This window comes from Thermobia domestica, chromosome 14, assembly GCF_964235325.1.
Source record: "Thermobia domestica chromosome 14, izTheDome1.hap1.1, whole genome shotgun sequence".
In the NCBI taxonomy this organism is placed as follows: domain Eukaryota; kingdom Metazoa; phylum Arthropoda; class Insecta; order Zygentoma; family Lepismatidae; genus Thermobia; species Thermobia domestica.
The window spans coordinates 141267051-141285453 of record NC_137467.1 but is presented as its reverse complement, the minus strand read 5'-3'; the positions used below and the strand labels follow the sequence as shown (position 1 = coordinate 141285453).

The following is an 18403-nucleotide window of genomic DNA, read 5'->3' as shown; positions in this document are numbered from 1 at the left end:
CTAAACGAACGTAACGAAAATTTGTAAAAGACAGGAAACTTAAGTTTTTTAAATTCTGTCGTGATTGTGACAGTTCTGGTATTATGTAATAGTTACTATTGTTTTCAAAGAGAAATATACCGTATTTCTTATCAATAATATCCGCATTACGTATAGTTAAACGTATATTTCATATGGGATAACACTGTAGTATTGTTCCCTTCTTTCAGGCAGATATATTTCCTGACAGAAAGCATGGAGGTCGTGTTTTCCGAAATCAAGCTGTGATGACTGCAAATGGCATCCCACAAATCGCTGTCGTATGTGGGAATTGCACAGCAGGAGGTGCTTATATTCCTACCATGTCAGAAGAAAGTATCATCGTACGTGATATAGGATCGGTGTTTCTTGGAGGTCCACCATTAGTGAAAGCTGCAACAGGGGAAATTGTCAGTGAAAATGATCTTGGAGGAGCGGATTTACATTGCAGGTTTCATTATAACTAATTAATATGATGGAATGCATAGCAATACTTAACACATTCCTCTTACCTCAAGCATCCAGCTAAACATACTCCTATAAACTGTTTCGAAGCACTCCTCACTCCGTCATCGGCTTACCAAAATAACATTGGCTGCTACATAAATAATGGTATATACAAGTCTCTCCTTATCTTTCCTATAAACAGAATACGGTGGAATAAACTTAAAAGATTGGTAGTAAGTTCTTCCTCTCGTCCCAATTTTTGTGAAATAAAAACTCTTTAGGACTTCCGTTCACTCAGAAATAATAGCCACTCAACCTTTAAAGCTGACCAAACAGTAAGGAGTACTCCGAAAAAGTTCGCAGGATTGTGTTTTACAGGACGATTGAAGTAAGAAAAATGTTTTTTAAGCACTAAAGCATCATTCTTAATATAATTGAAAGGATCCCTATTTCAGTCAGTAGCGGAAAATTCAAAGCTATATATTTGTGGAATCTTATAGTCAAGCCAATGTCTAAGACTAAAAAGGGCAGATGTGTAATATTTAAAATTTCCGTATCTCTTCTTAATATGAGCTGAGCTGATTTGGACACTGAAAGCTGTGTTGGTAAATGTGTTTTATAATTTTGTCAATACCTATGTAAATGATACAGGTATACAAATTCGAATTTTTCATGTGATTAATAAAGTGTAGTGGATCTAACAATACTGTAATGGAAAAAGAAAGAAGATCCCTTTATCAAAGTAAGGAAAGTAACTTGTCTTTATAGATGCAGAACGATTAGAGAAAGGTTATTCTCTTATACTTGGTGACTGAAGAATACGTTAGGACTGTCTTGATCGTATCTTGAATTACGATAAGAATTGTTTTGCTTCCTATTGTCTGACCCATCATGCACAAGGAAAGATTCCACAGATATGAAACGAATATGTAGTAAGTTACATAACAATGTTTAGATAGAAAATACTCTGAGAATTTAAGGAAAATTAATACACTTGAAGAACATCGAATCCTGCAGTTAGTTATCATCAGTGTATTAAACCAAATTAACTAGCTCGTTGGTCTAATCTCAAGATCCACAATCTGGTGGAGAACGTTGGAACCTCTCTTTTGAGAGTTATCTACTAGAACTAAGTTAGAAATCAGGAACAAACATCTAAATAAATAAATAGTAGTTTACCAAGTGATTTGAATTTCCAGTTACTTTGTCTCAGTTTGAATTCCTTATTTCTAAGTCATGAAATATTGAAATATGCTGACTACCACCATCTAATATCCTATTGTACACAGAATTCTTGTTTTTAGTATACATTTATATAAATATGGCTGGCTATTATAAGAATTATATTACTGACTACTAACTATTACTAACCAGTATCGTAAATTCCAGCATTTTTTAAATTATTACTTTTCATCTCCTTGGTCTACCCGAAAGGTCTTTTTAGTGAAAGCTTTCCATTTAGAACTGAATATAAAGCTCCTGAATATTTTCAATGTGAGGGACGTACCTCGTTCGTAGAATACTTCTCAATCGTAATGTCCATATCACTGTGAATCACATATTTTCTTAAATCTTTTTCCTTTTCAACTTGTTCTTTGCCTTTACTGATATACCCACTACTTTACTGAAACCGAAAAGGCTTTCCCTATCTGGCCCAAACTTGGTACTAAATGGTCCCAAATCCTCAAGTTCTCAATACGAGAGCTAGTTTCTATACGCCACCGAAGAAATTACAGAAACCCAGATGTAAATTTCGTTATATGTTCAACATCATTCTAATTTTTTTTAACATTCCTCTGGAAATATAAAACATATTTTAACATTTTGTTTATTGTGATTTTTCCAATCTAATTTCATTCTTAAATGCACTCGCTATGGAGCCTTGTTGGAGAAACTCTTTGTATCGTCATCAACTAGGGTTACCATATTCTGAAATGCCAAAATTGCGGACACACTTCCACCTGGATAACTGTCTTATAAACATTGACTATTTAGAATATTCAACCACTACTGGTTGATATGCTGAAAGTATATAATAACCACAGTAATAAAAAAAATCACTTTATGCCTAAGTTTAACCATTTAAATATGACAATGTGTTCACAAACCACTAGCATACAAAAGATGCTGTGGCGGCTTAGTGATAGAACTCTCACTTCTGGTGCGTGGGGTACCTAGTTCAATTCCATCTCACACAAATTCCGTGTCCATGTTTTTTTTTTTTTTTTTCTCGGAGTTCTCTTGTTTCTCTCCTACTTTCTTTACTTCACCATTTCGTTCATTACCATCATCAGCGTATTCTTTGGCTTCTGAACATATAAACTTAAAAAAGGTAGCAAAGCTCAACAGAAAGAGCATAGATACGGAAGGAACAGAAAAAGAACGCGCTACAAGAGCGATTGCCAAGCAAAAATAGCCAACATCTACATTCCTCATTGAGCGATGTTACCAGTAGGGTAAACCACTTTAGGAAGGAGGTAACGTGAGCTTAGAAAATATGGACGGAAATTTTTACTCTCGAAATACGGAGATATGTACATGAATGCTGACGTATGGTAACCCTAGAATCAGCAATCACTGATACTTCTTCAGCTCTAAAATTTCTCATTTACCTGTCTCAGAACCGTAGCCACTGACAACAGTACATTCGACCACACTTCGCGATCTCATCCACTCATGAATAAACTTTTTAATGTGTGTTAAGGTGGTCTTTTTCAAACATTTTTGACTAACGACACACGTTACTGAACACCTACAATATCGTGACACACTTACATTGGGTCAGAATTGAGCATCGTTGTTCTCATTCCAGATACTAACTGGTACAGTCTGTCAGGAAGTTGATTTTAACTTATTATTAAAGGCTTCATAGTAAAAATAAAAATGCCCTATTAAATCTAGATTTATAAGCTTTCTTAATGGCATAAAATATATATTTAAATCCTAAATTTCACAACAAGTCCCATAGGGCTGTTTGATACACCGGTTGGGAAAGGCTTGGATATGGAATTACATCCACCTTTATATGTATGTATATATAGATATAGATATATATATATGTAGAGCCTTCGAAAAAAATGCCGGTTTTTAAAAAAATATGTAACATTGAAACCTTTTATGTTAACTGTTTGGTAACTGGTTAACGTAAGTTTCGTTTGATACCCGCCAGAATGCGTAAGCATATATATATATAAAGAATTATAACTGATTGAAGTTGTAAACCCTATAAAGAATCACCCCAGCGTATATATTTGCATGCTTGCAAAATTGTCCACTTTAGTTTTGTTTATTAAGCGTCTCTTCCATTTTCTTCTTTTTAGATTAAGTGGAGCAACGGATTACTACGCCGAGACGGAATCCGAAGCATTTGAGTATTGTCGCTGTGTAGTGGCTTCTCTCAACAGGGCAGAATACGAAACCAACAAAATGTATGACGAGCCATTGTATTCACTAGAAGAATTGGATGGTAATAAATTAGAGTTACTTTGGAATATGTTAAGGTTTACTGTTATCTTATTCACCTACAAACATGTTGAGAAATCAGTAATTCTTGAATTTTTGAAAGGTCCATTGGAGTATAGAAACTTGCGTATAAATGTGGAGAAAAATATAGTATGTATAAACACAGTGTAAGAATCATGAAAAAAATAATTAAAAATCTGTGGCGTTGTGCCTTTTCAGAATATTAGTTGATGAGAAACCTCATATATAAACCAAATTATATTGGTCGGCCTACCAGCAGGATTTTGAAAATTGTTTGATTTTATTTTATTTTCAGTTCAGTGCTCTTTTCAGCAGCGATGCTATATAAGAAATGGACCTACAGCTTAACGTAGGATCCGAACCACAAGAGCTTCCGCTGGGAATTGAACCCGGGTCTCAGTCACCAAAGGCGCGTATGCTAACCGTTTGGCCACGAGGAAAATCATTTGGAAAATGGGAATGAGTCGTTAGTTACTTGGGGAGGGTAAATCAGGATACATTACACATTTTGTAGTAATTTTCTAGCATTATAATATTAATGTCTTCATGAGAATAAGTGTCTTTGATATTGTTAATTATTAAAAATGCATTGATTAATTAATTCTAAATTAAGTCATGAATGCCTCATTAAGAATTATGAGTACAATGGACGTACGTTGTTTGCAATATATAGGTTTGTTCATTGTCGACGATCTACCAATCAAAAGTAATAAATGGGCATTGTAGTTGTATTTCCTGGAGTCCTGATCACTAGCATGATTGAGACGTCCAGACTTACAAGTGATTTTTGATAAAATTATTGCTGATGTAATGTGATAAATAATTAAGAATACTCCTGTCAGACCTATTAACTAACTACGAAATTCATACGATATCACTCAGGATTGGCTTTAATATAATTATTGTATTATTTGAATTTCATTTATGTTGTATCGTTATACAATATTAAGTGCTTGTGTATTACTTTGCAGTATATGAGGCTTAAACGAAGTTGTTTATTATTATTATTATTATTATTATTATTATTATTATTATTATTATTATTATTATTATTATTATTATTATTATTATTATTATTATTATTATTATTAAAAGGTTATTATTTCATAGTTAAGAAGTACTAATTATCTTTTGTATTAACTTCGAAGTGAATTATTGCTTTTATAGAGTTCAAAATTTGCGTTCTGGTTTCGCTTGCAGGTTTTTGTTATTATTATCATTTAAAATGTAGTTAGTTAACTAATTCTTAAGACTTCAGGAAATAACATCGGTCCTTGTAGATTTGACATTTCATGAAAAGGGCGCAATATAAGTGAAAGCAAGTTGCGTTGAGGTCAGATGAATTTACACCTGTACATTGTACCAAATAAATCCTAAGTAAATACAATCTATACTATAAATGGTCTGATCTTGTGAAGTGCAGCTGGATTGAAATGAACTGATACAAGGCTAGTATAAATAATGATCTCCATTTTAAATACATGCAACTTTCTCACGCCTAATGAAATTCAAAATTGGCGTAATTATAAAGAAAATTATAATGAAGGAATGGGCAGTTACAGTTACATTATAAATTTGATATCAATGTGAAAGTTGATACCAATAGGGACAGAAGTACAAAAAGATTTATTGCAATATAGCATAAGTACAATATGAACTTTCTCCCTAGAATCGTTTCTGCCCAAATGTAACATTTCGTAATGAATTGATGCAAAGATTTCTAAGATACGTGCCGTCATATTTGCGGTAAGGATGACATGTAGACTTTGTTGTTGACGAATCCTCACAGAAGAGAGAAGAGAAAGGGAAAGAAAGGGCTTAGAAATTTGGAAGGCAAAGAAGAAGCACAATTTAATCATGACTAGCACGAGTAACTTGTGTGTTTTGTAGTTGATCGTTGAACTCACTCTTGACATCAGTGACAGCGTAGAGATGGATGTGCCGTCCTGTTTTAAAACGAGATCTGGAATTTCCTTCCAACTACGGTATTACTAATGAGTGTAGAACGTCCAGATATGAATTTTACAGTTTTTCCTTATCATTTACTCATAATGCTGTACGCACCCCGACCTTCGCCTATGATGTTATCTTTATGGGATTATTCTCAAAGATGGTCAATACATGCAACCATTTGAACACTATCGTGGCTTATTCATGAGGGAGATTCAAGTTCATTGCCCGGTGGAAGCTCATGTGGTTCAGACCCCACATTGTATTACGTCTCTATATAGCATCTGTGTGTACTGTAAATGAAGTGCTAAACTCCTATCTATCCAACCAACATGCCATCCTTACCAGAGACTGTGCTTGATTACATACCACAGGATTTTTTGCAGAAGGGTCCAAATTTTGTAGTCTTTTGTTTGTTTTAAAAATCATTTATGGCCTAAGCTCCAGATAGGAGAAGGGAAAGGACAAGCAAAGGACACGCCCAGAAGTTAATTTCTGTGGTACCATCCCAGTATTCATGATACAATTTCCAGAAAAAAAAAACTTTTATATTTTGTTGACAGCTAGTAGCATAATAATATATATTTTTTAAACAGAAATTAGAAGCGCAAATAAATAAAGGAGATATTGGAGAATTAAATTTAGAAATTATTGTTCTATCTCGGAAATTTAAATCAAACTGTTGATTCATTTCAATTCCAGGGAGAAATCATGGCCTTCCCCGTTGCATCCCTCCTCTAGCGAATGTCCATGATTGCAGCGTGTCTGGAAGAAACGCGGTTACAAGTTTGCTATATAAGACAGTTTGCATTGACTATCTGTGATTACCGGAACAATTACTCTGTCCATTGATATTATAGCCTGCCACGAAAAAGTAAACCTCGTGCTCTTCATCTTCCAATGAAAACACAAATCTCGTATTCTTTCTTTTCCGTCATTGAACTCTCGATCAGTAGAATGTGTAGCACGTTCTAACCTTCCCGATTCTCCTTGTAGTATTGTGGGCCACGTTGACTCAGTGGTAGAGCGTATACCTCTGGTGCATGGAGTTCTTGGTTCGATCCCAGATCCTGCTAAGTCAGGTTTGTGGTGGTCAAACACCGTGTGTGGGGGTTTTCTCGGGGTTTTCCCACTTTCTACATTCCACATTTCCTTCATTTTTCATCATCGTCTCCTTTAGCCTAGCCGGCCGTGGGTCGTAAAACATAAAGATTTCATTTTCTCTTTGTAGTATCAATATACGTGTCGTAATCCATTTAAATAAAAGTAGAGCGTGGCTCGTGTCTTCCTGGATATTTGTAGTGTTTGCCAAAATTGCTCTGTATATTGTAATATAATATCTTGTAGTTACGGGTTCATAAATGGCTAAAGAAAGCGGATAATAAATGCAAATGAATGGCAATCAAATAATTATGGGATGAAAAGTTGAAAAAAAACAAAAAAACAAAACATAAGTAGCTGCAGAAAAACTCGATTTTTGATTTTGTCCTCTTCAAACTCCATATATGATGCAATCAGTATTAGGGTGCGCGCATACCTTTTTCCCAAAAATGAATACTCTACGAGTCATTAGGGAGGTGTGTGGTTTCCTTTCACACTCTCATTCCACCAATTATTACATTATCATTAATCGTCTGTAGCCTAAAGGGCATAAACGTGCGATGTAAATCTAGAAATTTCATTTTCATTTCTACGAGACAGTAAAAAAGAAAATATTTAAGACGTTGTTGTGTCTTATTTTTTAATTATGTTCCAGCTCTGTCTGCCCTTGAAGAAATGGACAAGAATATTGTGTATCAAGTAATTGCAAGGCTAGTGGATGGAAGTAGATTTCATGAATTCAGAGTGAAATATGGAGAAAACTTAATTGTAGGCTTCGCTCATATATGCGGGTAAGAAGGAATGTAAAATCTTTTAAAATAATTTATGTTTAATGTTAGATGTATGCTATGATTAATACATACATATGCAATATTTAATAATAATACAACAATTTATTATATAATTAAAAATAATAAGTCGAAACTATTGTTGAAACATAAAAACAGTTCTATAAATTTCACGTAGTATATATATATATATATATATATATATTGTAAGGTTCCGCATGTCTTCACACCGGGCTGTAGCCATGTGTTTATTACACATGTTGGCAGTAAATAAATACAGCGCAGACGACAGTACCGAAGAGGAGTCGCCAACCGTCGGCAAGATGGAGATCAACGAAGGTAGCCGACATTTTAGGATAAAAGACACCAGCACACTTCAAGAATCATCTATCTCTCCAGGTTGATCAAACCACCAAAGCCCTAAGGCGCCCGACCATTGGGAACACCTTACCCTCTCACGACGCTTGGTCAATTGAGAAATACCTTTCCTAAAAGCCCTACGACACCTGGTCATTGGATTTCTTTTCTCTCACGACGCCCGGTCACCGAGAGACACCTAATAGAAGGTATATAGGGGGAAAATGTTATTTTTAAAATTCGTTTTGTTTACGTTCTTCTTATCTCAAAATAAAACAAATTCGTTCCATTCCTATTCATTTTTCTTAAAAAGCTATGAACCTACAGTTTAACGTAAAATCCAAGCCATCACAATGCATTCAATACTCTTTCACTAGGAATCAAACCAGGACTACATATAGCGAAGGTGCACACGATAATTACTAGGCCAGCGAAAAGCCTACTTATAACATTGAGAACGATACTTGGAAGCTCTCTAAGCTGTTAATAGAGCTTTGATAGAAGCCATGAATATGGAACAGTCCCTCCTCTTTTAGGTTTGTTTACAGAATGCAATACCTTTTGTAAAAGTCACTGAGTATTCTTCCCCTGAATACACCATTGATTAAAATGTATTGTTCTTGTCTAAAAGTTATACACTTTTATACAAATTCTGAGTTACTTAGTTGAGTATATGGTAGATAGAAGTGAAAAATTTAAGACGTAGCCTCTTAAGTGGAAAAGTAGTGTTTTTAGTAGACAGGCATATGATATGTTCCTTTCCTTTTACCATTTAGTTTTACTTTCCCCTGTGTTACTGTCACGTGCTAAAGAAGCCTGTTTACCTTGAAACATCATGGAGAAGTTAATTAGTAAGTTGGTAATTTTTTTCAGTTGGGAAATTCAACTGTTGTCAGTGAACCAACACTTAATACTCACTACATATTAACAAGATAATAAATAATTTTAAAAACTTTAGCAATTATTTTGGACGAACTCTGTCTCTTACATGATATTTCTTGTCCCTCGGATTAAAGCATCTTACGCCTTTGAAACAAGGTTTGTCAAACGTTTGGGATTTCATGTTTCTTTTTGCATGCAAGTACGATATAATGAAGAAAAAATACACTGATTGTAAGCTCCTTTTTCTAATGAATTTATCATTTAATAGTCTGACGCAGCTAATGACCGCAAATTAGGTTGAAAATTTAGTAGGATAATAAATAAATAAAAAAATAAAATAAAATAGTACGGGCCACCGCAGTAGACTTTCTTGCTTCAAATCCTTGAGTTAAATCATGTTATGCTGCAGTTATTAATGAAACATTTTCGTGTAAAATACAAACGAAATTATAAGACGTTCTCGAAAAATTTCGCCCAAAGAAATACATCATCAAAATGAACTACTCCTTGTAGATTTTTCAATAAGAAAATGACTTATGCCATATATTAGGGTTATTAATGAAATATTTGTGTATAAAATAATTTTTAAAAAAATCAGAGAAGTCGTGTTTCACAAAACTGTCAAGAAACTCACCCTAAGAGTAAACTGCCACTTCTGGATATTCTCATGGAAGTTATTTATGCAACATTATAGGAATATTATTAAAATATTTATGTATGAAATGTGAGCAAAATTGCCTAAATCGTTTTTTGAGAGAGTAGCCTGGAAAGAAACTGACCCCAAGAGTAAATTATCCTTTGTGAGTTTATTCGTAAGGAAAAATTTTCGCAACATTATAACGTTATTAATAAAATATTTATTGATCTATGAGTTATGTCGTTCATAGTATTAATGAAGTATTTGGTTATGAAATATGAACAATATCGCCTGAGTCGTTTTTGAGAAAATCAAGACAAAAACTCATCCCCAAGAATAAACTATCTCTCGTACATTTCTTTTTTCAGGGCGTAGTGATGGTGCTTATCCGGGATAATCAGAATCACATCACTTATCTTGTCCTTCAAGTCTGTCAGATTAACTGGTTTCTGTGCATCACTGTGGTCTTTATGTTCTCGCCAGTAATCAAAAGGTAGAAGTCTCGTGATCTTGTAGGCTAAGTGGAGTTTTGTTTCGGTGCCAGCAAAAATAATAACCGTTGGAACTGTTGAAAAACCTTAAATGATCTCGACGTCAAACAACGTATTTGCGTTTATTGTACTAAAAATCTCGTCCAAATTGATGAGTTCGTTCCGAAGTTATTTGCAAGAGAAACTCTAGGTGTAGGAAAACACTTTTGCTGACCATTTACATATGATATAATAGGAATTAACTTACGTTTTTCGCGTACAAATTTTTCCCGGTTGGTAATTTGATCCAAACGTGTTAAAGCGGGCAGGATACGTCACTTTTATGGAAGCTATGCGCAGGACGCATAGAGTAGTTTGGAATACCTTGGTAAAGAGACTTTTGTATAAGCTAAAAGAATGAGAAGGTAAAATAAAGATTGCTTTTAGAGATCCATTCTTGATTGAGTTGAATGGTACAAAGTAGGAACCAATAGCAGGCTTTTGTGTCTGCAGAGATGAAGTTCAAGTTTCTTAATTTATAAAGTTAGTTATGTATACTACCATGCATATATATATATATAATATGCAAATTAATTCGAAAACAAATGGCAGGGGAAGTGGGTCTAACTTTTTATGATTTAGAAACTAATCTTTTTTGTTTTATTACAGGATCTTAACAGGGATTGTGGTCAACTGTGGTCCACTGACGTTCAGAGATGCTCAGAAAGGCGCACATTTTATAGATTTATGTAATCAAAGAGACGTCCCACTTGTATTTCTACAGAATTCACGGACGTCATTGAGAAATGGAGATCCAGTAGATGATGCTATATTGTTAAAAGAAAAAGCTAAAATGATTTCGGCTCTTTCAACAGCAAGTGTTCCGAAATTAAGTATAAATATAAAATCGTGCATAAACGATGATATTTATACTATGGTAAGTTAATTGGTATTTTACAGTAATACATTAAAAGTAATATGTATAGTCTAAATTACCAGAAAAGAAAAGCTTGTAACTTTATAGAATGCCGTAGTATTCAATATTACTGTTTTGTACCCAGTAGTGTAGGAACAGGAATGGGAGAAGGCGAGGGAAGCAATGTCATAGAATGGCACATTTCAAGAAGCATTAGAACAAAGAATATTTCGGAATTTTAGCTCATACTATTACTAAATTCACTGAATTAAGAATAACATAGCTAAATAATGTACCCATCGGTTTTACGCCTGTAAAATTTATCATCAAAGTCTTAAGTTTAAAGTCTCTAAACAAGTTGGCCAGCAATTATTTTCACAAAGAGCATTTCAAAATATAGAACTGAGTATCAAAAGTCTTAAAATGTATATATTAAGAACAAAACTTGGTATAAACACGCAAATTGTTTACATATTTAATTTTCTGTTTGCAACTTCTGTTTGTCGATGTTGACTGACGAAGATTAGCATTAGGATTAAGTAGAGATTTCTAGGATTTCGCCAGCTATGGCCGTGTTTGGCCGTCCTCATCGATCAGACTACCCGGGAAATTGGGGAAGAAGAAAGCGGTCTGGGACCATTATGTTAGGTATCATTCCGACATTTGCCTAGTCTGAATGAGGAAAATCTCACGAAGGATAAAAAAAAAAAAAAAAAAATCGATTCTCGTTGGGAGCTCATGTGGTTTAGATCCCATGTTAAGCTATAAATCCACGAGTTCATATGACTTCGGTGTTAAACGGGACTCTAAACTCCAAATAAATCAACCAGCCAATTAATCAATATTAGTTCATAATTGAAATCCCAGATTGTAATCAGTATGTTTGCTTAGATTTTCGTTTGCAATGTCGCATATTCAATATAGCTAATATTCTCAACAATATAGTATCTGGCTCTGACAAGGATGCTATAATGTCATTTGGAATTTATGGGAGGCTTGGGAAGTTTGCTAGTAATAGTTCTAACTTAAATGAGATTTTTTTAAAGTTTGTGTGTAAATATTGATTTAGTTTCAAAATAATATAATGATAATAATATTATTTTGTGTCCTATTATTCAATTACTATTCAATTACTTTTTTCTGCATTTAATAACATTTCAACGTGTCTCATTATACTTAAAAGAAGAAAAAGACACGTGCACAATTTTTCGCGACTGCGAAAGTAACAAAGATGTCAGGCCTTGAACCTGACATCTTTGTTACTGTTTCCGAAGATACCCGAAGTTGGATTAGAAAATTTTTAGCTCGAAACAGCCATAATCGATACGCTCATTCTTTTTGGAATAGGGAATACGTATGTATAAATCAAATATATCACTTCCATAAAAATATAAAATTGTTAGAATAATTTATTCGTTGGTTGGATGAAATGTATCATACCAAACAAAACGTGATACTTTACAAGAAAAAACTGTTCTAAATGTTTTATTTCTCTTTCTTTATTTTGCGGCCCCTCTGAGTTCTGCGCCGTTGGCAGTTTGTCTTGCTTGTCTAGTCAGAAATCCAACTCTGATGTGCCTGCTATGTCATTACAGTTAAAACAGCATTCAAGTACTTGAATCTTTAACAATGAAAAAAATAAATCCCGGTGAATTTTTTTGGCATTTACAATTCGTTTGTAGTAAGCTATTTGAGGGTCAGATTACGGTTAATAGGTGGATAGCAAAATTTCGTGTATCAGAAAAGAACAGAACGACTGTTGAGGATAAACCTTGGAGTAGTTTGTGTCTGGAATGTGGATAAATGGGCATATTAGGCCTATTTTAACCTTTTTATTTAATAATTACGACCATATTATGTGTGGAAATGATTGGTTGAAATCTACACGTTGTTTTAAGAATTTGTGAATACAATGCGAGCGATTCTATAATTAATGTATATTTAATCTACGATATTACTGAAACAGTTCCTAGTGGTCTTGTAATCCATCTTGCACTCTCAGAGTGCGACTGTCGGATCTCAAAATATGTTTCAAATCAATTTTCAATGTGTAATAATTGTAATTTGTATGTATTTAAGAAAGGTTTTCTTTACGATAATTAATACTATACATATTGAAACAACGTTACAATTCCCAAAAAGAGAAAAGATTATCAGGTTTCTTTAAATCAAAATCTCTTTTTGGCTTATCTCAAAATTGATGTTTTAAAGTAACAAGAGTCTTATTGTGGGCGTGCGGCTTATGCTGTATAGGTTGATCTTACATGATGGTCTGCGCACCTACTAACTTCACTGCATTCAAACCCCAGTCGTGCTTCGGAGAGCACGTCAATAATAGACCCTATCATTCATAACCTTGGTGTAGCATATGTAAGTAAACAAACACAGAAATGAAACTTTTTTAATGTGGTGCGTTGACAGTACTCAACAAACTCATCGTTTTTGTCTTAATAATTTTTTCATAAAATGTTTGTTTCTTTTAGTGTGGTCCATCGTTCCAACCAAATTTTTACTTTAGCTGGCCGCTTGCTGAATTTTATGCAGATAAACGTCTCAAAAATGATGGAAAACATGATTCAGAACAAGTTTCTGCGGAGAAATCAAGTAGTAAGCCTAAGAAAACTAAATCTCTTTTCGACTTTCCAGTGCATACTTCATTATATAACGCTGCACATGTATTGAACGATGGAATTATACTGCCACGGGATACGAGAGAGGTTTGTTATCAAATTTATTAATTTTTCCTTCTTTTTCAACTTTATCTGGATTCTGTCTTTGTCTGATTTTATGTACATTAAAGATACAGCGAAATCTGTGAATAACTTACACTAATGGTACATAGTTATTTGTGGGTAAATTCGAGATGCCCGTTACGGAGAGGTTACACAAATTTAGATTTCTCATAGCGCATGCAGTAATTGTATGCACTATATAGTGAATATGTTAGTTGTAAATATTGGCTAATATCAAAATGCTGCACTCAGTGTTCAAATTACTGGAGAATATGGAGGAAATCCTCATCTATAAAGAACATAAGTATCACTGGAAGATGTATTTATGTAGGCATATACTACAAAATACACTGCAAGTGTATATTTTTTTCTTAAGCATCTCATTCTCCTGTAATAATTCCTTTAATTTACATACTGGCTGTATTAAAAGTAAAACTCATCGAAAGATTTCTTTACTTTTCAAGGATTTCCACCGAAACGTCATTTATTTTTGACAAAGAAAAAGATTTTTTGTGCTCTTTAAGCCAAATTTTTACCACTAACCTGTTCTGATTAAAAAAAAAAAAATCGTTCTACATGAGGAGGGAAAGTGGGCTTAATCTGAAAATTAAAACCACGTTATTTCGATTCTACATATCATGAAATATAAGGATCTTTGTTTCCATTGCCCTGCGAAGCATGCTTTAAAATACAAAATTTCATATTTTGCCTCTCTCTAGTTGTAATTTTGTTTTTATCCTACTAAAATTACTATAATTCACTTAAATTATTATTGTAAACAAATAAATATAAAATAAATAAATAAATAAATAAACAAATAAGCTCTGGTGCATATGTATTAAAACCTTTGGCAGTAGTACTACAGATTTTCTTAAGTATTTTCATACTAGAAATATCTTTTAAAATTGTCTAGATACTTGAGTAATAGTGAACTTGTTGCTTCAGTTAGGTTGTATGATGGCAGTGTTCAATTCTAGTGCGAGTTAATCCCGAGCTTGATTCCAAGCTGTATCTGTTGAACAATTTTTCCGTGGTTCTCATTCATTGTTAAACTTAGTTTCAACCATTTAACATATTGCGTATGAAAGTGCGTATGTGACTTTCTGTTTGTAATTATCCTGTGCAAAAATATGCGAATTTTGATAAAACGTGACGAATATCTTCTTTGAGACTTAGTAATTATTCCTATAACGTGAGGTTAAAAATTGATCTCAACGATAAGAGGATGGATTCAACCCCAGCTTAGAAGTTGACTCATATTGAGATGTTAGACAAATTGATTTATTGTGTGATGGCATGTGTATCATGTAGGGCTGAAACGTCAAATATACACACAGGAATACCTCGGTTATAACGGTTATTGTTGCCACGAAAAATACCGCAATAATTGGGATAAATAATATGTATGAAATGTGTGGTGATTACCAAGGATTTTTCAAATCTATTTTTATATATGTATTAGGTAAAAAAAAAAAAAAAAGACAGGTATTGAACATGTTAAGTAAAAATATTAAAATTATTTGGAAAAAGATTATTCTTTAATATTCATTTATATGTAAGGAGTACATACATACAGCTATTCTTTCTTGAGTAAAATTTGATGTAGATTTGTCAGATTCGTGGACAATTTCTGTAGACCGTACCTCTCGTGAAAGTTTGGCTTTGGGTATCCCTTCTTCATTCTTGTTTATTACATGTAACTTTTCTTGTAAGCAGATCATTTTACGTTTCTTGTAGATATTTGTAGACCTAATATCATCCTTGTTTCCACTAACAAATCATTGTAGCGGTAAATAAGAATAAAAAATAAAGATCCACATGTACTTCAGACAAAGGCGTACAGTTACTGGTGAGTGTTGAGCAGATGCTGTTTAAAAAAAAAAAAAAAAAGAAAAAAAAAAGAAAAAGCCACCTGAAAAGAGTGGAGATTTTAGCTAAATGTAATTATGGTTGCATATGTAATGGGCTACACCTCGCGTCACGATAATGCGAGTTTGGAGTTCAGTAATTATAAGTTTGAGGGAATTCGTGTTACTATTCGGTTCAAAATCTCTTGTCGTCGCCAATTCTGTCGAAGAATTTGAAGCTTAAAATATATAAAACGATAATCATGCCTGTTGTTCTGTATGGTTGCGAAACATGGTCACTTACTCTGAGGAAAGAATATAGACTGAAAGTATTTGAGAACAAGATCCTGAGACGAATATTCGGACCCAAGAGGAACGGGAATGGGGAATGGCGGAAACTTCATAACGAGGAACTACATAATTTATATTGTTTACCCAACATTGTTAGGGTCGTCAAGTCTAGGAGGCTTAGGTGGGCGGGTCATGTAGCTAGAATGGAAGAAAGTAGAAACGCTTTCAAAGTCTTGACTGGAAGACCCATCGGAAAACGACCATTAGGAAGACCTAGGCGCAGATGGAAGGACAATATTAAGATGGATCTCGCAGAGATAGGAATATAAAGTAGAAACTGGATGCAATTAGCTAAGGATAGAAGTCAGTGGAGAGCTTTTGTTAACGCGGCATTGAACCTCCGGGTTCCATAGGCCATAGAGTTAGTTAGTTATATCAAATTATAAATTTCTATGTTCAATGTATTCCTGTTCTTAAAAAAAATATAGAAATAAAATAAATTGTATAACAAAAAAAATATCATAAAACATTTTTTAAAAACAATGAATCTGATTTTTCTGTTAGTACCTAGTAGTTTACATTAGCAACAAGGTACGTATTAACCTAAATTTTACTAACTCATTATTATTGCCATTATTTATATATCACTTTTTAAAATTACTTTTTCAGATTATCGCATTGTGCATGGATGTAGCTTATCAGTTCAGAATTCAAGATTACAAAAGAAGGTCTGTTGTTAGGATGTGATGAATGTGTCTTATAATGATACTACCGAGACTTCTGTGCATACATCAGAATATTGCATACGGGTGAGATCTTAAACCCTGTAGCAGAAGCACTTGGACTGAAGGTGCACTCATGAATTTTATCAGTCATAGTACTTACTTTTGGTCCTAATTTCTAAAGAATTATTGTTACAGATTGAAGAATTTTATTTTGAGCTAAGTGATACTCAGAGTTTTGAAAGTCTGTTTGTTCTTTAAAACAACCAAAACTTAACGTAGATAAAGGGCAATTAAAAGTGAATGGTAAACGTCATTTTAAAAAAAAAAAAAATACATAGAGTATTGACATAAGAAAATGCTAATAGGAGTTGGCAAACTTTCATTTGTAAAATAAACGTCGAAACCTGGTTTCCCTGTTTTCTCAGACCTGCAGACACTTGACGAAGGTACTTTGGTATTCCATTAACAAGGTATTTTAGCGCTGTTTTGGCTCGGTTAGTTTATTTATTTATTTTTAAATTTCTAAATGTTTGATTATTTTTCTCTGATTTTAACCACGGTAACATGAGATCCCAGAAAAAGCTGAAGGTTGAGTCAGCAAGCTCAACGATTCTGCAGGAGTTAGAACCAAATGTAAATAATAAGAATTGAATAGAATATTTGTTGACGAATTTTGTGAAACATGACTGTAATATTGAGTTAAACCAAGTGCCTTTTATTTGATAGGGTTTTAATCTGTGAAAAGATACCCTCTTGATTGACATTCGATCATCACATTATCCGTAATGTAATTTCTTATTATCCGTCTTTCAAGCATAATACGTCATCATCATCAGTATTTGTAAAATGAAATGGACTATCTGGACACATTGTAAAAGGATATACTTCACAATATTCGTCCAAATTGAGTTTCCTCGAAGAACTAAAATTCAAAAGTTGGAAAAGGCTTTCCGACTAAGCACATTGCTCTATTAAAAGTTAACCATCGAGGAAGTTGACGATAGGCTGAGTGTATACAGGGCGTCATTTAGGGGGACAGGAGGGACAATTGCCCCCCCCCCTCCAAGAGTTTGAGGAATATATATACTTTAATTGATTGTCTACTGATATACTAGTACAAAACGTAAAAGTCTTATGTCAGTGGTGCTCTTGTCTCTCTCAAGCAAAGTCTGAAATGACGCCCCTGAGTTTATATCAGGTACTAATAAGCTAAGTATATCAGGTGTTAATAACCACAAACGAGAAAATAAAATCTTCCTACTTAATTTTATGACCTTAAGGCCGTCTCTAACGTTTGGAGCTGGAATCATCAATCCCTATATAATAACATGGTAAACTTCTTTCCAAAATATTATGAAAACTATTTGTCTTATGCAGTTCAAACTTTCCCAGATGTTAACCTACTCCAATACTACATGTTCACTTTTTTATTTTTAAACTAGCTCTTATAGTTTATAATTATTATTTTTTATAAGTAAATATGGCAGCGTTGTAAGCAGGCTTTCTTTTCCTGTTCGTGGAGGTGCAGATACGTGATCCATTCACATCATTGTTCCTCGCTGATCTTCAAAAAGTTGGTAGGGGAGGGAAACAAGTTACGAAGTGAGATAAGATCGTTTATCTAAAAATAAGGAGAATGCATATCTTCGAAGTTATGTTAGTTGACAACCTGACCATATGGTCGCAAGAACAAAAGCTTGCGGGAGGTAAGACTGGCTGCAGTCAGAAATGAGAAAATCTTATCTACCTACACATCTTT

At 33.7% G+C, this 18403-nt stretch overlaps 1 protein-coding gene across 1 annotated transcript in view; it reads left to right on the top strand.

The window, feature by feature from the left end:
- LOC145670358 (methylcrotonoyl-CoA carboxylase beta chain, mitochondrial-like) overlaps positions 1 to 17943 on the top strand; it is a 63473-nt gene extending 45530 nt beyond the window's left edge. The window contains exons 5-10 of the mRNA XM_081738932.1: positions 210 to 469; positions 3786 to 3931; positions 7655 to 7790; positions 10803 to 11070; positions 13533 to 13766; positions 16589 to 17943. Of these exons, the coding sequence (XP_081595058.1) occupies positions 210 to 469; positions 3786 to 3931; positions 7655 to 7790; positions 10803 to 11070; positions 13533 to 13766; positions 16589 to 16666 (1122 nt within the window). The 3' untranslated portion in view covers positions 16667 to 17943. The remainder of the gene's footprint in view (positions 1 to 209; positions 470 to 3785; positions 3932 to 7654; positions 7791 to 10802; positions 11071 to 13532; positions 13767 to 16588) is intronic.
- The last annotated feature ends 460 nt before the right edge of the window (positions 17944 to 18403 follow it).